The 15,253-nt window shown below is 46.6% G+C and overlaps 2 protein-coding genes across 4 annotated transcripts; one reads left to right on the forward strand and one right to left on the reverse strand.

The window, feature by feature from the left end:
- Positions 1-394: 394 nt before the first annotated feature.
- On the reverse strand, positions 395-5,901 carry LOC127007350 (uncharacterized). The gene is made up of 4 exons (XM_050878247.1): positions 5,245-5,901; positions 3,367-3,555; positions 1,353-1,442; positions 395-721 (listed from the first exon to the last, which is right to left on the reverse strand). The coding sequence occupies exons 1-4, from the start codon at positions 5,491-5,493 to the stop codon at positions 665-667; spliced, it is 585 nt and encodes a 194-aa protein (XP_050734204.1). The 5' UTR covers positions 5,494-5,901; the 3' UTR covers positions 395-664.
- Positions 5,902-6,933: 1,032 nt separating this feature from the next.
- LOC127007400 (beta-hexosaminidase subunit alpha-like) lies at positions 6,934-15,006 on the forward strand. Of its 3 annotated transcripts, none has more exons than XM_050878466.1 (13): positions 6,934-7,087; positions 7,939-8,092; positions 8,477-8,564; positions 9,038-9,163; positions 9,954-10,117; positions 10,321-10,476; positions 10,606-10,718; positions 11,257-11,311; positions 11,462-11,611; positions 12,334-12,459; positions 13,150-13,264; positions 13,736-13,847; positions 14,574-15,006. In XM_050878466.1, exons 1-13 carry the CDS (start codon positions 7,078-7,080, stop codon positions 14,828-14,830), a joined length of 1,626 nt encoding a protein of 541 aa, XP_050734423.1. In that variant the 5' UTR covers positions 6,934-7,077; the 3' UTR covers positions 14,831-15,006. The 3 variants fall into 3 exon arrangements, with proteins under 3 accessions (XP_050734423.1, XP_050734333.1, XP_050734510.1); XM_050878376.1 differs by having other exon boundaries at positions 7,063-7,087; positions 7,897-8,092; XM_050878553.1 differs by lacking the exon at positions 6,934-7,087 and adding an exon at positions 7,103-7,124.
- The last annotated feature ends 247 nt before the right edge of the window (positions 15,007-15,253 follow it).

A 15,253-nucleotide genomic window follows, 5' to 3' on the forward strand; every position in this document is an offset into this window, starting at 1 on the left:
TTACTATGACTGGGACTGACTTTTAGATCATACAAGAACATGTGGAAGCTTCCAGCACAACACTATGTATAGTAGTAGTAGACTAGTAGTAGTAGTATTTAGTAGTATGTTGACTTCATTTAGCCTACAATTTTTTTTTTAGCTTCCTTCTCCTGATGTCATTTCCAAGGAGAGTCCGGGAGAGAGTAAGTCTGGTTTTCCTAGCACTGGTGATGTGTATTTGGTCAAGATTTTACCGCTTATTAATACATAGGCTTCCCCACTGTATAGCCGATATGTTAGCGGCAGTATCTTTTTTATAATAGTAGCTATATTCTCATGCAGTGTGCATTTCTATAACAGGTACATTTATTTATATACTGTATATTTTTTCTTCTGAAGTCAAACAGCATCGGAATTTTTAATGTAAGTCGTGTATTTTCTTACTCAGTGTCTCATATCAGCTTAAAGATTCCAAAACTTGCAATTTTTAACATATATCAACTTCAAAACACCCAGTCCCATAATTACTGCCACTTCAAGGATACGATATTTTAGTTTCATAAAATTGTGGCCGTAAAGCTGTCATTTATCTCCACTTTCTGAGGCGAGAACGACGCTTCTTGATGGGGTGGTGGTGATGGTTGAGGCCGAGGAGGCTATTATATATTCCATGGTTGAGTCATTATTCCCAAATCCACTTCACAAGTCGAGAGAGGACAGGCTCGTCACGCCCATCGCTCTGAGGGCAGAATTTAGCTCGTTATAAAAATAGCCTTATTATAAAAATGTGCCTACATAACACCTGGTTTTTGAAAAGTGCTTATTTGAATGTGCAATGTATTATAGAGATTAGTATGACAAGGCTTCGGTACCATGAACGTAGAAAATTGGAAAGTTATGTACTATTGAAAAGGAAAGTGTGTGAATAAGATGAGTGGACCGAGAGGAGGAGGACCTAAGAAGCGATATAAAGCGTAATGTGTGTGTGTTAATACATAATCTATATTCTGAGATCAGTGGGTAGCTAACATAAGTTTTTAAGAAGTCGCTAGACCTAGGGGTGGTGCGCCTGTTTCATGGAGGCAGGCACACGTTATTCCAATATATAAGAAGGGAGACAAATCTTCTATGCAAAACTATAGGCTGATTAGTTTGGTGTCAGTTATAGGTAAAATGCTTGAGTCAATAATAGCAGATATAGTATTAGGGACCACATTGACAGACATATAATTTAATGGGCAAGGCCACTAATTACAGGTAAACTTGCCAACAACAACAAGAAAAGAAGAAAGAAGAAAGGAAGCATTTATGAGTACTCAAATAACCTCCTTTGTGGCCTTGGAATTGCTAGGCTGGGCTATTACGGTTACCTGCTTCTTCTTGTCCAATCCGTCCATTGGCTGGTCGGTTTCCTGCACCTGGTCACCATCTTCTCTCAGCCTCCTTTTTATAGCCTTCAGCTGCAATACAACCGGGGTATGTTAAAGATGGTTGCTAATGGGTGGGAAATATGGTCTAATGGCTGGGAAATATGGTCTAATGGGTGGGAAATATGGTCTAATGGCTGGGAAATATGGTTTGTCTTCAGGTCTGACATTTCATTTTGTTATATTTTAATACCTAAACGCCCTGATTGATTGATGGTTTATTGTTGCAAGTAAACAGCAAATGTCATTGTTCTCTGTTTTGATTATTTGTGATGAGAATGCCATGTTAAAATTACTTTCATTATGATTGTAGTTTTAGTCAAAGTCGATAAACAGATTATCGTACTCAAGACCCTCGTATATACCGGTTTCTGAGCCATAGCTATTGCCAAAACAACACCCATAATTAACCATTTTAACGCTAACTATATATGAAGGCAGTTATTGGAGTCGAGGAGGTAGTTTTTGGGTTGGAAATCGGAAAACATAGGAGGCTGGGTACGACAATCTGGCAATGTTGTGTATGATGCTTGTAAAAGACGCTTGGCAGATGATGGATGCTTGTAAAAGACGCTTGGCCGATGATGGATGCTTGTAAAAGACGCTTGGCCGATGATGGATGCTTGTAAAAGACGCTTGGCCGATGATGGATGCTTGTAAAAGAGGCTTGTGTTTTGATGGATGCTTGTAAAAGACGCTTGGCCGATGATGGATGCTTGTAAAAGACACTTGGCCGATGATGGATGCTTGTAAAAGACACTTGGCCGATGATGGATGCTTGTAAAAGACACTTGGCCGATGATGGATGCTTGTGAAAGACGCTTGGCCGATGATGGATGCTTGTAAAAGACGCTTGGCCGATGATGGATGCTTGTAAAAGACGCTTGGCCGATGATGGATGCTTGTAAAAGACGCTTGGCCGATGATGGATGCTTGTTAAAGACGCTTGGCCGATGATGGATGCTTGTAAAAGACGATTGGCCGATGATGGATGCTTGTAAAAGACGCTTGGCCGATGATGGATGCTTGTAAAAGACGCTTGGCCGATGATGGATGCTTGTAAAAGACGCTTGGAAGATGATGGATGCTTGTAAAAGACGCTTGGCCGATGATGGATGCTTGTGAAAGACGCTTGGCCGATGATGGATGCTTGTGAAAGACGCTTGGCCGATGATGGATGCTTGTGAAAGACGCTTGGCCGATGATGGATGCTTGTAGAAGACGCTTGGCCGATGATGGATGCTTGTGAAAGACGCTTGGCAGATGGATGCTTGTAAAAGACGCTTGGCCGATGATGGATGCTTGTGAAAGACGCTTGGCCGATGATGGATGCTTGTAAAAGACGCTTGGCCGATGATGGATGCTTGTAGAAGACGCTTGGCAGATGATGGATGCTTGTAGAAGACGCTTGGCCGATGATGGATGCTTGTGAAAGACGCTTGGCCGATGATGGATGCTTGTAAAAGACGCTTGGCCGATGATGGATGCTTGTAGAAGACGCTTGGCAGATGATGGATGCTTGTAAAAGACGCTTGGCAGATGATGGATGCTTGTAGAAGACGCTTGGCCGATGATGGATGCTTGTGAAAGACGCTTGGCCGATGATGGATGCTTGTAAAAGACGCTTGGCCGATGATGGATGCTTGTAAAAGACGCTTGGCCGATGATGGATGCTTGTGAAAGACGCTTGGCCGATGATGGATGCTTGTAGAAGACGCTTGGCAGATGATGGATGCTTGTAGAAGACGCTTGGCCGATGATGGATGCTTGTGAAAGACGCTTGGCAGATGGATGCTTGTAAAAGACGCTTGGCCGATGATGGATGCTTGTGAAAGACGCTTGGCAGATGATGGATGCTTGTGAAAGACGCTTGGCAGATGGATGCTTGTAAAAGACTGGCTGCATTATACAACCTCAAGAACGTGGCCTGTGTGAGCTTTGAAGGGGTTGAGGGTACCTTGTGGAGGTCGAGGGGGTAGTGGGGGTCCCCAGACTTCACCACGGCTCGCAGGACTTGGTCTGTAGGGTCACTCAGGATGACCTCCCCGCGGCTGTCCAGGATGTTGAGACCGTAGTGTCTGTCCTCCACGGGCCCCAACGCGTCCCATTTCAGCTCCACTTCAGCTTCGTCACTGTTACTGCCACTCTGCAAGGGTAATCGGGAAGAGCTGCTGGGTAGTGATAGTTTGGGGTTAAAGGTTAAAGGTTTCGTAATGCCATCCAGCACTTTGGTCCAGTTTTACAGTTACAGTACAGCACGTTTGTAAGCTCCCCAACCAAGCACAAAACACGACGAAAATTCCTTGTGTAGTGTTTGGCGTTGATGTAAAAAGGAGAAAATTTTAAGACACCACACAGGGAATCTCTTTAGTATCTAGCGTTGAGTAGAAAAATCGGATCATTGTGGGGAATATAGTTTGGTTGGGGCGCTTACAAAAGGACTCTCTGTTGGCTCTTTGTCTCGTTACATCTCGGGGTCACTCAGGACTGCATACATTCGGCAAGGCTTTCGTAGTGGTGGGCATTTGCATGGGTAGTTTTATTATCTTTCCGGTAGTTTGATAATTCTTTTGTATATACCATGAATCTAAAAATGCGGGTATAAGAGCGTGATTGATCTCCTTTTCGGCATTTGGCAAGGCTTTCGTAGTGGTGGGCATTTGCATGGGTAGTTTTATGATCTTTTCGGTAGTTTGATAATTCTTTTGTATATACGATGAATCTAAAAATGCGGGTATAAGAGCGTGATTGATCTCCTTTTCGGCATTTGGCAAGGCTTTCGTAGTGGTGGGCATTTGCATGGGTAGTTTTATTATCTTTCCGGTAGTTTGATAATTCTTTTGTATATACCATGAATCTAAAAATGCGGGTATAAGAGCGTGATTGATCTCCTTTTCGGCATTTGGCAAGGCTTTCGTAGTGGTGGGCATTTGCATGGGTAGTTTTATGATGTTTCCGGTAGTTTGATAATTCTTTTGTATATACGATGAATCTAAAAATGCGGGTATTAGAGCGTGATTGATGTCCTTTTCGGCATTTGGCAAGGCTTTCGTAGTGGTGGGCATTTGCATGGGTAGTTTTATGATCTTTTCGGTAGTTTGATAATTCTTTTGTATATACCATGAATCTAAAAATGCGGGTATTAGAGCGTGATTGATGTCCTTTTCGGCATTTGGCAAGGCTTTCGTAGTGGTGGGCATTTGCGTGGGTAGTTTTATGATCTTTTCGGTAGTTTGATCATTCTTTTGGTGGTGGGCATTTGCATGGGTAGTTTTATGATATTTTTGGTAGTTTGATAATTCTTTAGTATATACCATGAATCTAAAAATACGCGGATTAGAGCGCGATTGATCTCCTTTTCGGCCTTTGGGAATAGTTGATGTGAGAAGCGGAAGGGTTTGAACATACCGAGCAAGGCCAGTTCACGCCCGCCTTGTATCATATCACGTAGACGCATACTCGTCCGTCTTGTATTTGCTTCCCAAAGAATATACGGACTTCAGTTTACTGCGTGTTCGTCTTTCCCATCATTGCAAGCCTTGACACCTTCACCACAGCTTCCACTTTTACTCTCCCTCAGCATGAATGGAATGACTGTGCAATTAGTTACATTAGGTACATATATGTGCTCTAAGCATTACTGCAAATATCGTTATTGAAAGCGTTAATAACAGACCCCTTGAAGTAGGTGTCACTGTGCAACTTATAGGCACTTGGAAACAAACATGGGTGGTTCCTTTGCTATAAAAAAAAAAAAAGGCCCTGGTCAACATTAAGTATGATAGCCATGAAATCGATGTGTCTTGGGCTGCTCACGAGGACCTACAAGCCTCACCTCTTCAGAGTTGGCGGCGGTCAGTGAGGCTCCCAGCAGCAGCAGCAGCAGCGTGCACAGCCTCGCAGCGGCGGCCTGGGCGTGCGGCATCGTGGCGGGGCTCCAGCGTTGTGTGGGTGATCCAGTGGACCGCCTCCCGGCCCCCTTCACCCCCTTGCCATAGAGAGAGGGTGGGGGTGTACAAATTGATCCCATAACCTGCTGTTCACACCTTGAGCGTCCGCTTTTCAAATTGCTTAGGAAATTCATGTTACGTGTAGCACTTTTATACTAGGCTACATGTCACGGCCTTGGTTGTTGCTTCCCCGAGCTGGCTGCGCCGCGGGACACTCAACGTTGGTGCCGCAGTTTACAGGTTTTAAAATATCAAAAACTTTATTATAAATCTTCAGCAAACATTAGTCATACTGGTGATAATTCAGTGTTCTTAGCCATGACCAAACGGGTCAGGTGTGATTACACCTGTGAGGCCACAGGTGTGCTGTAAACCCCCTTGGTCACTCTTTCAAAGCTCACAGGTGCGCCAAGCGTTAATCACGGGCGTCAGGTGTTTGCCATTCACTGCGTCGCAATGGTAGCGTCGTGCCTTACTGGGATGACATTTTATCCATGGTACGGTTACCTAACACCTGTGGTGGCTAAGTGGTAGAGGATCAGCCTCGGGGATAAATGTGTGTGTGTGTGTGTGTGTGTGTGTGTGTGTGTTTAATGAGAAGAAAGTGACATTTGAGTGACCTTGGTGCATCATTTCTCACGAGATAGGAGAAAGACGACATGCAGACCGTCGGGTTCATTTGGGATTTTACATTATTACAAACACGCGTTGAACAGCTTTTTTTTTTAACTATTCTATTATTTTGAATTGTAGAACCGGGCCGTTACATTGGGTTTTGTTTATATAGATATCAGGAAATAGCATATCAGGCATTATTATTATTATTATTATTATTATTATTATTATTATTAGTAGTAGTAGTAGTAGTAGTAGTAGTGGGAGTGATGTCGGTGTAGTGTTTTTACTAATGACTGTTTTACCTAAATTTCCTAAAGGACTTATAGGAGTATAGTGTGTGTGTGTGTGTGTGTGTGTGTGTGTGTGCGTCACGTCACAACACTGCGCACACATGTCAGCGTCTCAGCCTTATCGTGATATGGAAATTACTTCGAACGAATCTTAACAGAACAAGATTACACGCGTAGAGTTTTTTTGTGGAGTTTTAACGAGGGAAGTGTCTCGTTCATTTCTTCAGTATCAAAAGTTTCTGTGAATGCTGTCTGCGAATTCGTTTTTTTTTTTAATATACATGCTCGTTAAACTCTCAAGTGGTTTTCTTACCTGGTAATCTCTCCTCTGAGGCTCAGTGGTCGCTATCAACATTTATTTTGTCGAGGATTATTACTTTTTTCTTATATCGCTGTTTGTAAGATTATAGTCTACCTCACATTTTGCTTCAGAGGGAAAATTCCACGCCCATTTTCGACTCGTCTGTTTGGTAAAGACTGTACGCTTGATTTCGAAGGTAGCCTATTCTATTTCAGCAAAGTTAATTGGGGGCTCTTTCGCTTTTCCTCTCTCGAATCTGTCATGATGTCCAGCTGTGGTGAAGCACGCCTTACACACACACACACACACACACACACACATGTTTCGTGGTTGATATTATTTGTTAGTCGTATTGCTACCGTCATCACCTTCCCACGGAGAGTGTTGCAATCGTTGACAAAGGTTCAATGTTTCTGTGTCATTTCGTCGCGGTGTGAGGCGCAGCGGTACAATATATAAGGCTCTCGGCGCCGCGATAAGCACTCGTCTCCTCTGGCTGCCCAGGTGACATGCGTGCTGGTGAGTGTGCTGAGCGACATAGAACAATAACATGCAGGTATCCACGACAGTTAGTAAGCCTGTATTCTTAACCCGGTAGCGGTGACGGGCCAAATTTGTGGCTTTACCGTGTACCAGCGATGCGCCAAATTTCTGCCATGATATAAACCTCCCAAAATAGATGATGCATAAACTGATCACACATGCGTTGGTATATATTATGAAATGGTTTGCGTGAGTGATGATTCTTTCTCATTATTTTACTTAGAGGGGCCTTTAACCTAACCTAACCTAACCTAACCTAAGAAACACGACCCCCGCAGCTACCGGGTTAAACATCTCAGTGTCTCAGTTCACCCGTTTGAAAAGCCTCTCGTAGTAGATGACAGGGTTTCCATGGACGGTTTTGTGATCCTAGTGGTAATTTGACACGACCTTTGCTGCACCCTGAACTGGAAAATCACCCATGAAAACCCCGTTATTCCTTTCTGTGGCCTTGGGAAATAATCGTAATGGGAGTCTTGTACGTTTAAGAATATGGACCTAAAAGACAAAGAGGTGATCACTCGGTTTATGATGAGTGTTTCTTTAGGTTCACCGTACATAAGAATGGTCACACTACCACCAGGGTCATAAAACAACTCCTGGAAATGACCAAAACTCCTACGAAAGACCTCTAATCTCTAATCACCATTGGCTCAGGCTCACGCAACACAAGCACCTCCTCTTTAGAACTGGGTAGGGGAAGGACAGGACAGGTGCATCAAGTGGGGACTGTTGCAGGACTGGACTGAGCTTTTGTTTGATGGACGCTTTACATTCCCCGCCAGTGTTACCCGCATACACCCCTACGTGCCTTCCCCATCCATTAGTGTACGTGCTGAGCGTGGTGGCGGCGGCTGGGTGGCTGGGGCGGGCGTGGGCTGGCTTCCCCATGGTCACGCCGACAGTCGGGGACGTGTGGCCGCGCCCGCAGACCGCCCAGTATGAGGACACTTACATGACCGTCACGGCAGACAACTTCGCGTGAGTGCAGCGATTGAAGCGAACCGGCAGACGTCACGTGACACCTGTGCAAGAGCTCGTAATTTAGAGAAAAAATAAAAGCTAATGGAAAAATGATAAATACAATATATATGAAAAGATAATGAATACAATAAATATCATCATCATCATCATCATCATCAGCAGTAGTAGTAGTAGTAGTAGTAGTAGTAGTAGTAGTAGTAGTAGTAGTAGTAGTAGTAGTAAAAAGCTATACATATATTCTTTTTCTCAAGCTTCAGTTATAAAAAAAAGATTGGAGCCTTGACCTCTGCAACACTTGTCTGACCTACCTGCTAACTGAAACGGTAAGACGCCTGAACTGTATCGTGAAAAAGCTTAATTTTTTGTGTGTTTGTTCATTAGGTTTGTGGTGGTCGGGCACAGCTGCGATATCGTGGAGGAAGCCGTCACGAGGTACACGGACATCATTTTCCAGTCCGCAGCCTCACAGGTACGCGGGAGAGGAGGTGATGAGGGAGAGGGAGGGATGCTGTAGTAATATCATCTGAGCTGCATCCCGTTAGTTAAGATATTGATTTAGGAGAGTTATTTAGATATTTAAGATTCAAGATTAGTTAGTGCAATTAGTCAGTCCAGTCAACAGTTTCCTCTGAGCTGCATCCCATTAGTTAAGATATTGATTTAGGAGAGTTATTTAGATATTTATGATTCATGATTAGTAAGTGCAATTAGTCAGTCCAATCAACAGTTGCACAGGTATGCAGGAGAGGAGGTGATGAGGGAGGGATGCTGCAGTAGTATCCTCTAAGATATTGATTTAGGAGAGTTATTTAAATGGGAAACACTCCACTATCCACCACAGAGGCAGAGGAAGACCTGGGAGTATGCGTTACCAGGCTACCAGTGAAGGCGAAATCCGTGCCAATCGCAGCGGACGGGTTAATAGTTTTGTCCTCCTTGCAGATGGACCGTCAGACCAAGAGTTACAGTTTAGGGTCCCGCGCTTACCTGGACCAGCTCAGCGTGAACCTCTCCGCGCCGTGTGAGGACTATCCGTATCAAGGCATGGACGAGTCGTACGAGCTGAAGGTGAGAGACATTGGGTCGTATTTTAAGACACCATCGCTTCTCACATCAACTATTTCTAAAGGTCAAAGAGGGGATCAATCTGTTATTCATGAGTGTTTTTTAAGGTTCACGGCACAGAAGAAGGGTCAAACTACCACCAGGGTCATAAAACTACCCCTGGAAAGGCCTACAGCTCCTACGAAAGCCTTGTCAAATATGTGAACTTGGGCGACGAAATGTTTTAAAATACGACCCGTTATCCCGCCGTCCACCTGGTATAGTAAGAAAATGCGACGGGGATGAGCACTGAGGCCACGCGCAGCTTTAACGTATGCCCCCAGCTTTACCTGTTTACCTTGAATTTAGTGTATTGTCCAGCCTAGTGGTGAGTAATGTTTTGGGTATTTGATTGGTTCAGTTTCTTGTGTATCAAAGTTTTTTACGTTACCTGTTTCCCGGTTGAAATTTGTCGGGTCGGTTTCGCAATGGTCAGGTCCGTCATCTGATACGTTTTCGGTTCCCACGTCAGATATTTCCAAAGGCCACAAAGGAGACTAATCGGGTTCTCATGAGTCAAACTATCACTAGGCTTATCAAGCTACCCATGGAAATTCCCACAGCAACCTCTACGAGTGCCTTATCAAATTGGGATGCGTAAACCCCAAAATATTTGAGAATATGTGCCTCCCTCCGATGGCCGGTGTGCTGGCTGTGTGTGCTGTACTATCGCTATCCTTCGGTGGTACTCCGGATCGCGCGATGCCTTTCGTTAAAGATAAAGCCTGACCTCGTCCCTATCACTGGCACGTAGGTCGACAGCCCAGACTACCCGGGGTCGGCCACGCTGTCGTCCCAGAGCGTGTGGGGCATCCTGAGGGGCCTGGAGACCTTCTCACAGCTGCTGCTGCCGGACGCCTCGGGCTTCAGGGCCATCAGGGCCACGCACATCACTGACTTTCCGAGATTCAGTTACAGGTATTGAGAAACAGCTTTGGAAGCGGCTAATGGGTTGACCAAACCATGCAAGAATTAGAAGCACTGTCAGGGCTGTCTTCTGAGATGTAATTCCGTATACACGTGTTTATCATCAGTACTTTGTCGTAGTTAGTCTGTTGGTCTTCATTGCGTTGCTGAGTCCTAACCTCCGGCCTCGAGTAAGCCGCTGTGTTGCTCGCCAGGGGCCTGATGCTGGACACCTCGCGCCACTTCCTGCCGCCCGCCAAGATCCACGAGACCCTCGACCTCATGGCCATGAACAAGTTTAATGTCTTCCACTGGCACGTCGTGGACGACCAGAGCTTCCCCTTCGTCAGCGTGGCTTTCCCTGACATCAGGTAGCGCCCCTGTACTGTGGAGCCTTCAGTTTTTATGAGTGTCAATAAGTCTGGTCCAATAACATGACGCTTTGCTGTGTTGCAACCACTCATATGCCAATAATACGTAGCTTCACGCGTGCCCTGCAGCCGCCTGGGCGCCTACACAGAGCGCCACGTGTACACGCTGGCGGACGTGGCCGGCGTGGTGGAGTACGCTCGGCTTCGGGGCATCCGCGTCCTGCCGGAGTTCGACACGCCAGGTGGGTGGGCGGGTCAGGATACAGAGAGGGTGGAGGTGAGTGTGGTGACGTTCCCGCAGCAGACACTCTGGCGCCGAGGTGTCATCGCCAGCTCACTACAGTGTTGCAAACTCAATTCCAACGGCTTACGTCACGCTTGGGTAATGATGTTGTTTTTATGTGTCAGTTCACCAGTTCATCGATCTGTTGGCGGCGTGACGTGCAAGCCTCGCCGCTAGGGAGTGTCTGGGAGTAGAGTAACATTCACTGTGTTCAAACCTACGCTGTCTCCTTTGTTGTAAAAAAAAAAAAAAAAAAAAAACTTTGTACTAGCTGAAATATCTCTAGATTACTGCACTTTTTGTAGACGGTCATGGTGATTCACTGTTCATAACACTCAAACACACACAAGTTCAAAAGTAAGCGTGCACTTAGTTGTATAATCACACTCTGTACTGCCTGGGGGTTGGGATGGCATGCTCCTCCCTTCTCCTTTGTTGTTTTACTTGCAACAATAAACTATCAATCAATCATTCAATCAATCTTCCACTTCCCTCAGGTCACACCCGCTCCTGGGGCCCCGGCCAGCCCAGCCTCTTGACGCAGTGCTATCAGTGAGTTGCCTTCTGCTTAATTGTCTGTTCATCTAGATATATATGTATTATAGTGTATATATAGTGCATAATTATATAGTAAGACATGCCCCGCTGCGTATGCCCCTACCCGTGTGTCCCTCAGTAGTAATTGTTGTCACCGCCATGCAGGGACTCAGTGCCCGACGGTACATTCGGCCCCATCGACCCGAGCAACGAGAAGAACTTCGACTTTCTGACGGAGTTCTTCGCGGAGGTGACCAGCCGCTTCCCTGACCGCTACGTCCACCTCGGCGCCGACGAGGTGGACTACGGCTGCTGGTGAGTGTGTGATCTTGCCTTAAGCCCTTGACTGCGATTTTCCTAGCAGAAGACACCACCAAGCTACAGGAGTGGAACAAAAGGTGTCTGCTACAATTCAATGAAGAAAAATGTAAAGTCCTGCAGCTTGGGAGGGGATATCCAACACACCAATACCACATGGGAAACACTCCACTATCCACCACAGAGGCAGAGAAAGACCTGAGACTTTATATATTACCAGGCTACCAGTGAAAGCCAAATCCGTGCCAATCGCAGCGGACGGGTTAAGCTGAAATTAGTGTCTGTAGGCTGAAGGTGGTGGTGGTGGCTGTGTGGTGTGGATTGAAGTTGTGGTGGTAGAGCGGGTTGGAGTAATGGAGACGGTTGTGGTAGGGTGAAGTGGTAGGGAAGGTGGTGGCGGTGGAATGGAGTGAAGTGGAATGGGGTGGAATCATAGCGCAGCTCCTAACTATGATCATTGGGGCAGGGTGGCGCAGTGGGTATGGTGCTGGATGTGGAATGGAGTGAAGTGGAATGGGGTGGATTCATGGCCCAGCTCCTATCTATGATCATTGGGGCAGGGTGGCGCAGTGGGTATGGTGCTGGATGTGGAATGAAGTGGAATGGGATGGATTCATGGCCCAGCTCCTATCTATGATCATTGGGGCAGGGTGGCGCAGTGGGTATGGTGCTGGATATCATATACTTGTGGTCGATTAATCTTTCAATATGGACACCAGGCAATCGAATCCTGCCGTCTCGGACTTCATGGATGAGCTCGGCATCAGCGGCCAGTACGATATGCTGGAGGAATACTACATCACCAGGCTCTTTGGCATCATCGCCGGCCTGCCAACCACCAACTCGTGAGTCATCCGTGTTATTAAACATTTCGTTGTCCAAGTTCACATATTTGACAAGGCTTTCATAGGAGTTTGGGGCATTTCCAGGAGTAGTTTGATGACCCTGGTGGTAGTGTGACCCTTCTTCTGTACTACGAAACTAAAGAAACACTCATTAGAACCTGATTGACCCCCTCTTTGACCTTTAGAAATAGCTGATGTGAGGAGCGAAAGTTTCTTGTAATACCAAAGGGTCGTATTATAAGTCATTTCGTCGTCCCAAAACACAAATTTGACAAGGCTTTCGTAGGAGTTTGGGGCATTTCCAGGAGTAGTTTGATGACCCTGGTGGTAGTGTGACCCTTCTTCTGTACTACGAAACTAAAGAAACACTCATTAGAACCTGATTGACCCCCTCTTTGACCTTTAGAAATAGCTGATGTGAATAGCGAAATTGTCTTGCAATATCGACCATAGGCTGTGTCCTGCTCTCCTCTCTATTCTTTCCTCCTTCCTTCTACTTGTGTTTTCTCCTTCCTTCGCATGTATTACCTCCTTCCTTCTACTACTGCTATATGTTACCTCCTTCCCTCTGCTGTGTTTCCTCCTTCCCTCTATGTTATGTCGCTTCCCTGGCTAAGACCGGACACTCCTACATCCGTCTGACAGCGCTTACCACTAAGTTATCTCTCCCTCTGTCCCCTCCTCCCGCAGGTACTTGGTGTGGCAGGACGTGTTCGACAAGGGCATGAGTCTGGCGGAGGACACGGTGGTACAAGTCTGGCAGGATGGAGACAGCCCGGCGGATTTCATGGACAAGGTTGACCAGGTGAGGCAATGTGGTGGTGGTGGTGGGGGGGGGGCAGTAAACATCGTCATCATCATCATCATCATCATCATCATCATTATTATTATTAGTTTATTGCCTCTAGAAATGCATTAGGATTTTATGGCCATGATTCTAGAGGTGAGATGTTGTTCAGTCAGTAAGCAATCTTCTCCTCCTCCACCTCCTCCTCCTCCTCCTCCTCCTCCTCCTTGTAATGTTATATGTAGTGTTCTCCATCCTGCTTCGGCAAATGTTGTATAGTTTATCGTTGCTTATATTGAAACTGAACGCTTTTTTTTCAACATTAAGCTTTTTTTGGGGGGGGAACTACATTGATTTTGTGTGGAAGAACGCGAGTAACCTCAACGCTGACTTGGCAACACTGAATGGCTCATACAAACACCCACTTACACACACACACACACACACACACGGAGACAGAGTAATGACCGAGCTCTCTGTGTTCTTCAGGTGACGATGCAGGGCTACTTCGCCATCCTCTCCTCCTGCTGGTACCTCAACCTCGACACCTTCGGCTCGGACTGGTTCGACTACTACACCTGCGACCCCCATGACTTCCCAGGTAAGACTCGCTTCCTCAGTGTTTTTCCTGGTGTTCCTTTCTCGCAGGTGTAATTGCATGTGGTGAGCGCCTTTGATCACCTTCATTACCAAGGAGTTTGGTATTTGTTGCGAAGCTGATTCTTTCTGTGCTTAGGGGAGGAGGAAGGGAGATACAGAGGGGAAGAGGAGGGAGGGGGAGAGGAGAGGCAATGAGAGAAGGGGGAGAGGAAGGTGATGGGAGAAGGAAGGTAAAAGTCAGAGATAGAGAGAGAGAGGGAAAGAGCGAGTGAGGCTCCGGTCGCACCATGTACTGTGAATAATGTACATGTAGACATTCACATAAACACTAATAGCGCTCCCCCTGGATGGTCGCGTCAGAAGGATTGCCGAGACGTGTATTTCTAACAGTACACTATAGAGGATGCAATGTGCAGCTATGGGAACAGCAAAAGAGAGGCCTTCATGAGGCCTTAGCAAATTGGGGGAATTTTCCCCCCGTAGATATGAAATTGTCAGTATTCATTTAATGTATATTAAAGACTATCAAAGACGGTGCCGGACAGTGGCTGAGTGTGTGTTCCTCTTCAGTCTTACAGAGTTTGCACCTTTTTTTGAGAGAAAGAGAGGGGGGGGGGGGGGGGCGTTTGCCTAAGGTAACTAGGGCAAGATCCCTTGGTCAGCGGGTTCACAGAATACTGGCAGCACATAGTGTCATAATCTATCTCCGTGACCGCTCCCCTCTTAGGCTGGGACGATCAGAAGGCGCTGGTGCTGGGCGGCGAGGCGTGCGTGTGGACGGAGTACGAGGACCGCACCAACCTGATCCCCCGCACATGGCCGCGCGCCGCCCTGGTGGCCGAGAAGCTGTGGAGCAGCGTCGAGGACACCGCCAGCGTGGAGGGCGTGCCGGAGCGCCTCGACGAGCACCGCTGCAGGCTGCTGGCGCGCGGCTACGACGTGGAGCCCCTGCTGCCCTCCTACTGCACCGCCGACATTGTATAGCCGCGGGAGGGGGTCAGGTTTACAGGAGATGCCATGTACAGGCCTTCCGTCCTATTGCAGACTCCTTATGTTCTTATCTATATGAGTTCTCAGTCCTTGGTACAACATTGCATCATTTAGGATTCTGCTGGTGAATGTTGTTCCCTTACTCTGTTTTGCTTTACATAAAGTATAAAAAAAACTGCACCGCGTCCAAAGCCATTTACTGACACGTTTCCTTGCCGCGCACGTTGTATTTCTCTCCTCAAATGAAAAAAAAATGCCGTCACTTCACTCCCTGTTTCCGCCTCGCCACGCACAGCAAATATATGCGCGCCTGCAAGTGGCCGTCGAGCCAACACACTTTCCACAGACCCGGACGCTTCACTACGAGCCTTCCGGTACGAGCAACGAGCCGGAGTCGTGCCCTGCTTACCCTTCCCT

Source organism: Eriocheir sinensis, chromosome 1, assembly GCF_024679095.1.
Source record: "Eriocheir sinensis breed Jianghai 21 chromosome 1, ASM2467909v1, whole genome shotgun sequence".
NCBI classification, from domain to species: domain Eukaryota; kingdom Metazoa; phylum Arthropoda; class Malacostraca; order Decapoda; family Varunidae; genus Eriocheir; species Eriocheir sinensis.

Excerpts from the sequence above, each read along its gene's own strand:
- LOC127007400 (XM_050878376.1), top strand. Across the intron at positions 9,164-9,953 it reads ACGAGTCGTACGAGCTGAAG|GTCGACAGCCCAGACTACCC; the intron begins GTGAGAGACATT and ends ACTGGCACGTAG. Across the intron at positions 13,265-13,735 it reads TCATGGACAAGGTTGACCAG|GTGACGATGCAGGGCTACTT; the intron begins GTGAGGCAATGT and ends TGTGTTCTTCAG.
- LOC127007350 (XM_050878247.1), bottom strand. The coding sequence starts at position 5,493 with ATGAATTTCCTAAGCAATTTGAAAAGCGGACGCTCAAGGTGTGAACAG. Across the intron at positions 3,556-5,244 it reads CCGCCGCCAACTCTGAAGAG|AGTGGCAGTAACAGTGACGA; the intron begins GTGAGGCTTGTA and ends TTACCCTTGCAG. Across the intron at positions 1,443-3,366 it reads ACCCCCTCGACCTCCACAAG|CTGAAGGCTATAAAAAGGAG; the intron begins GTACCCTCAACC and ends GTTGTATTGCAG.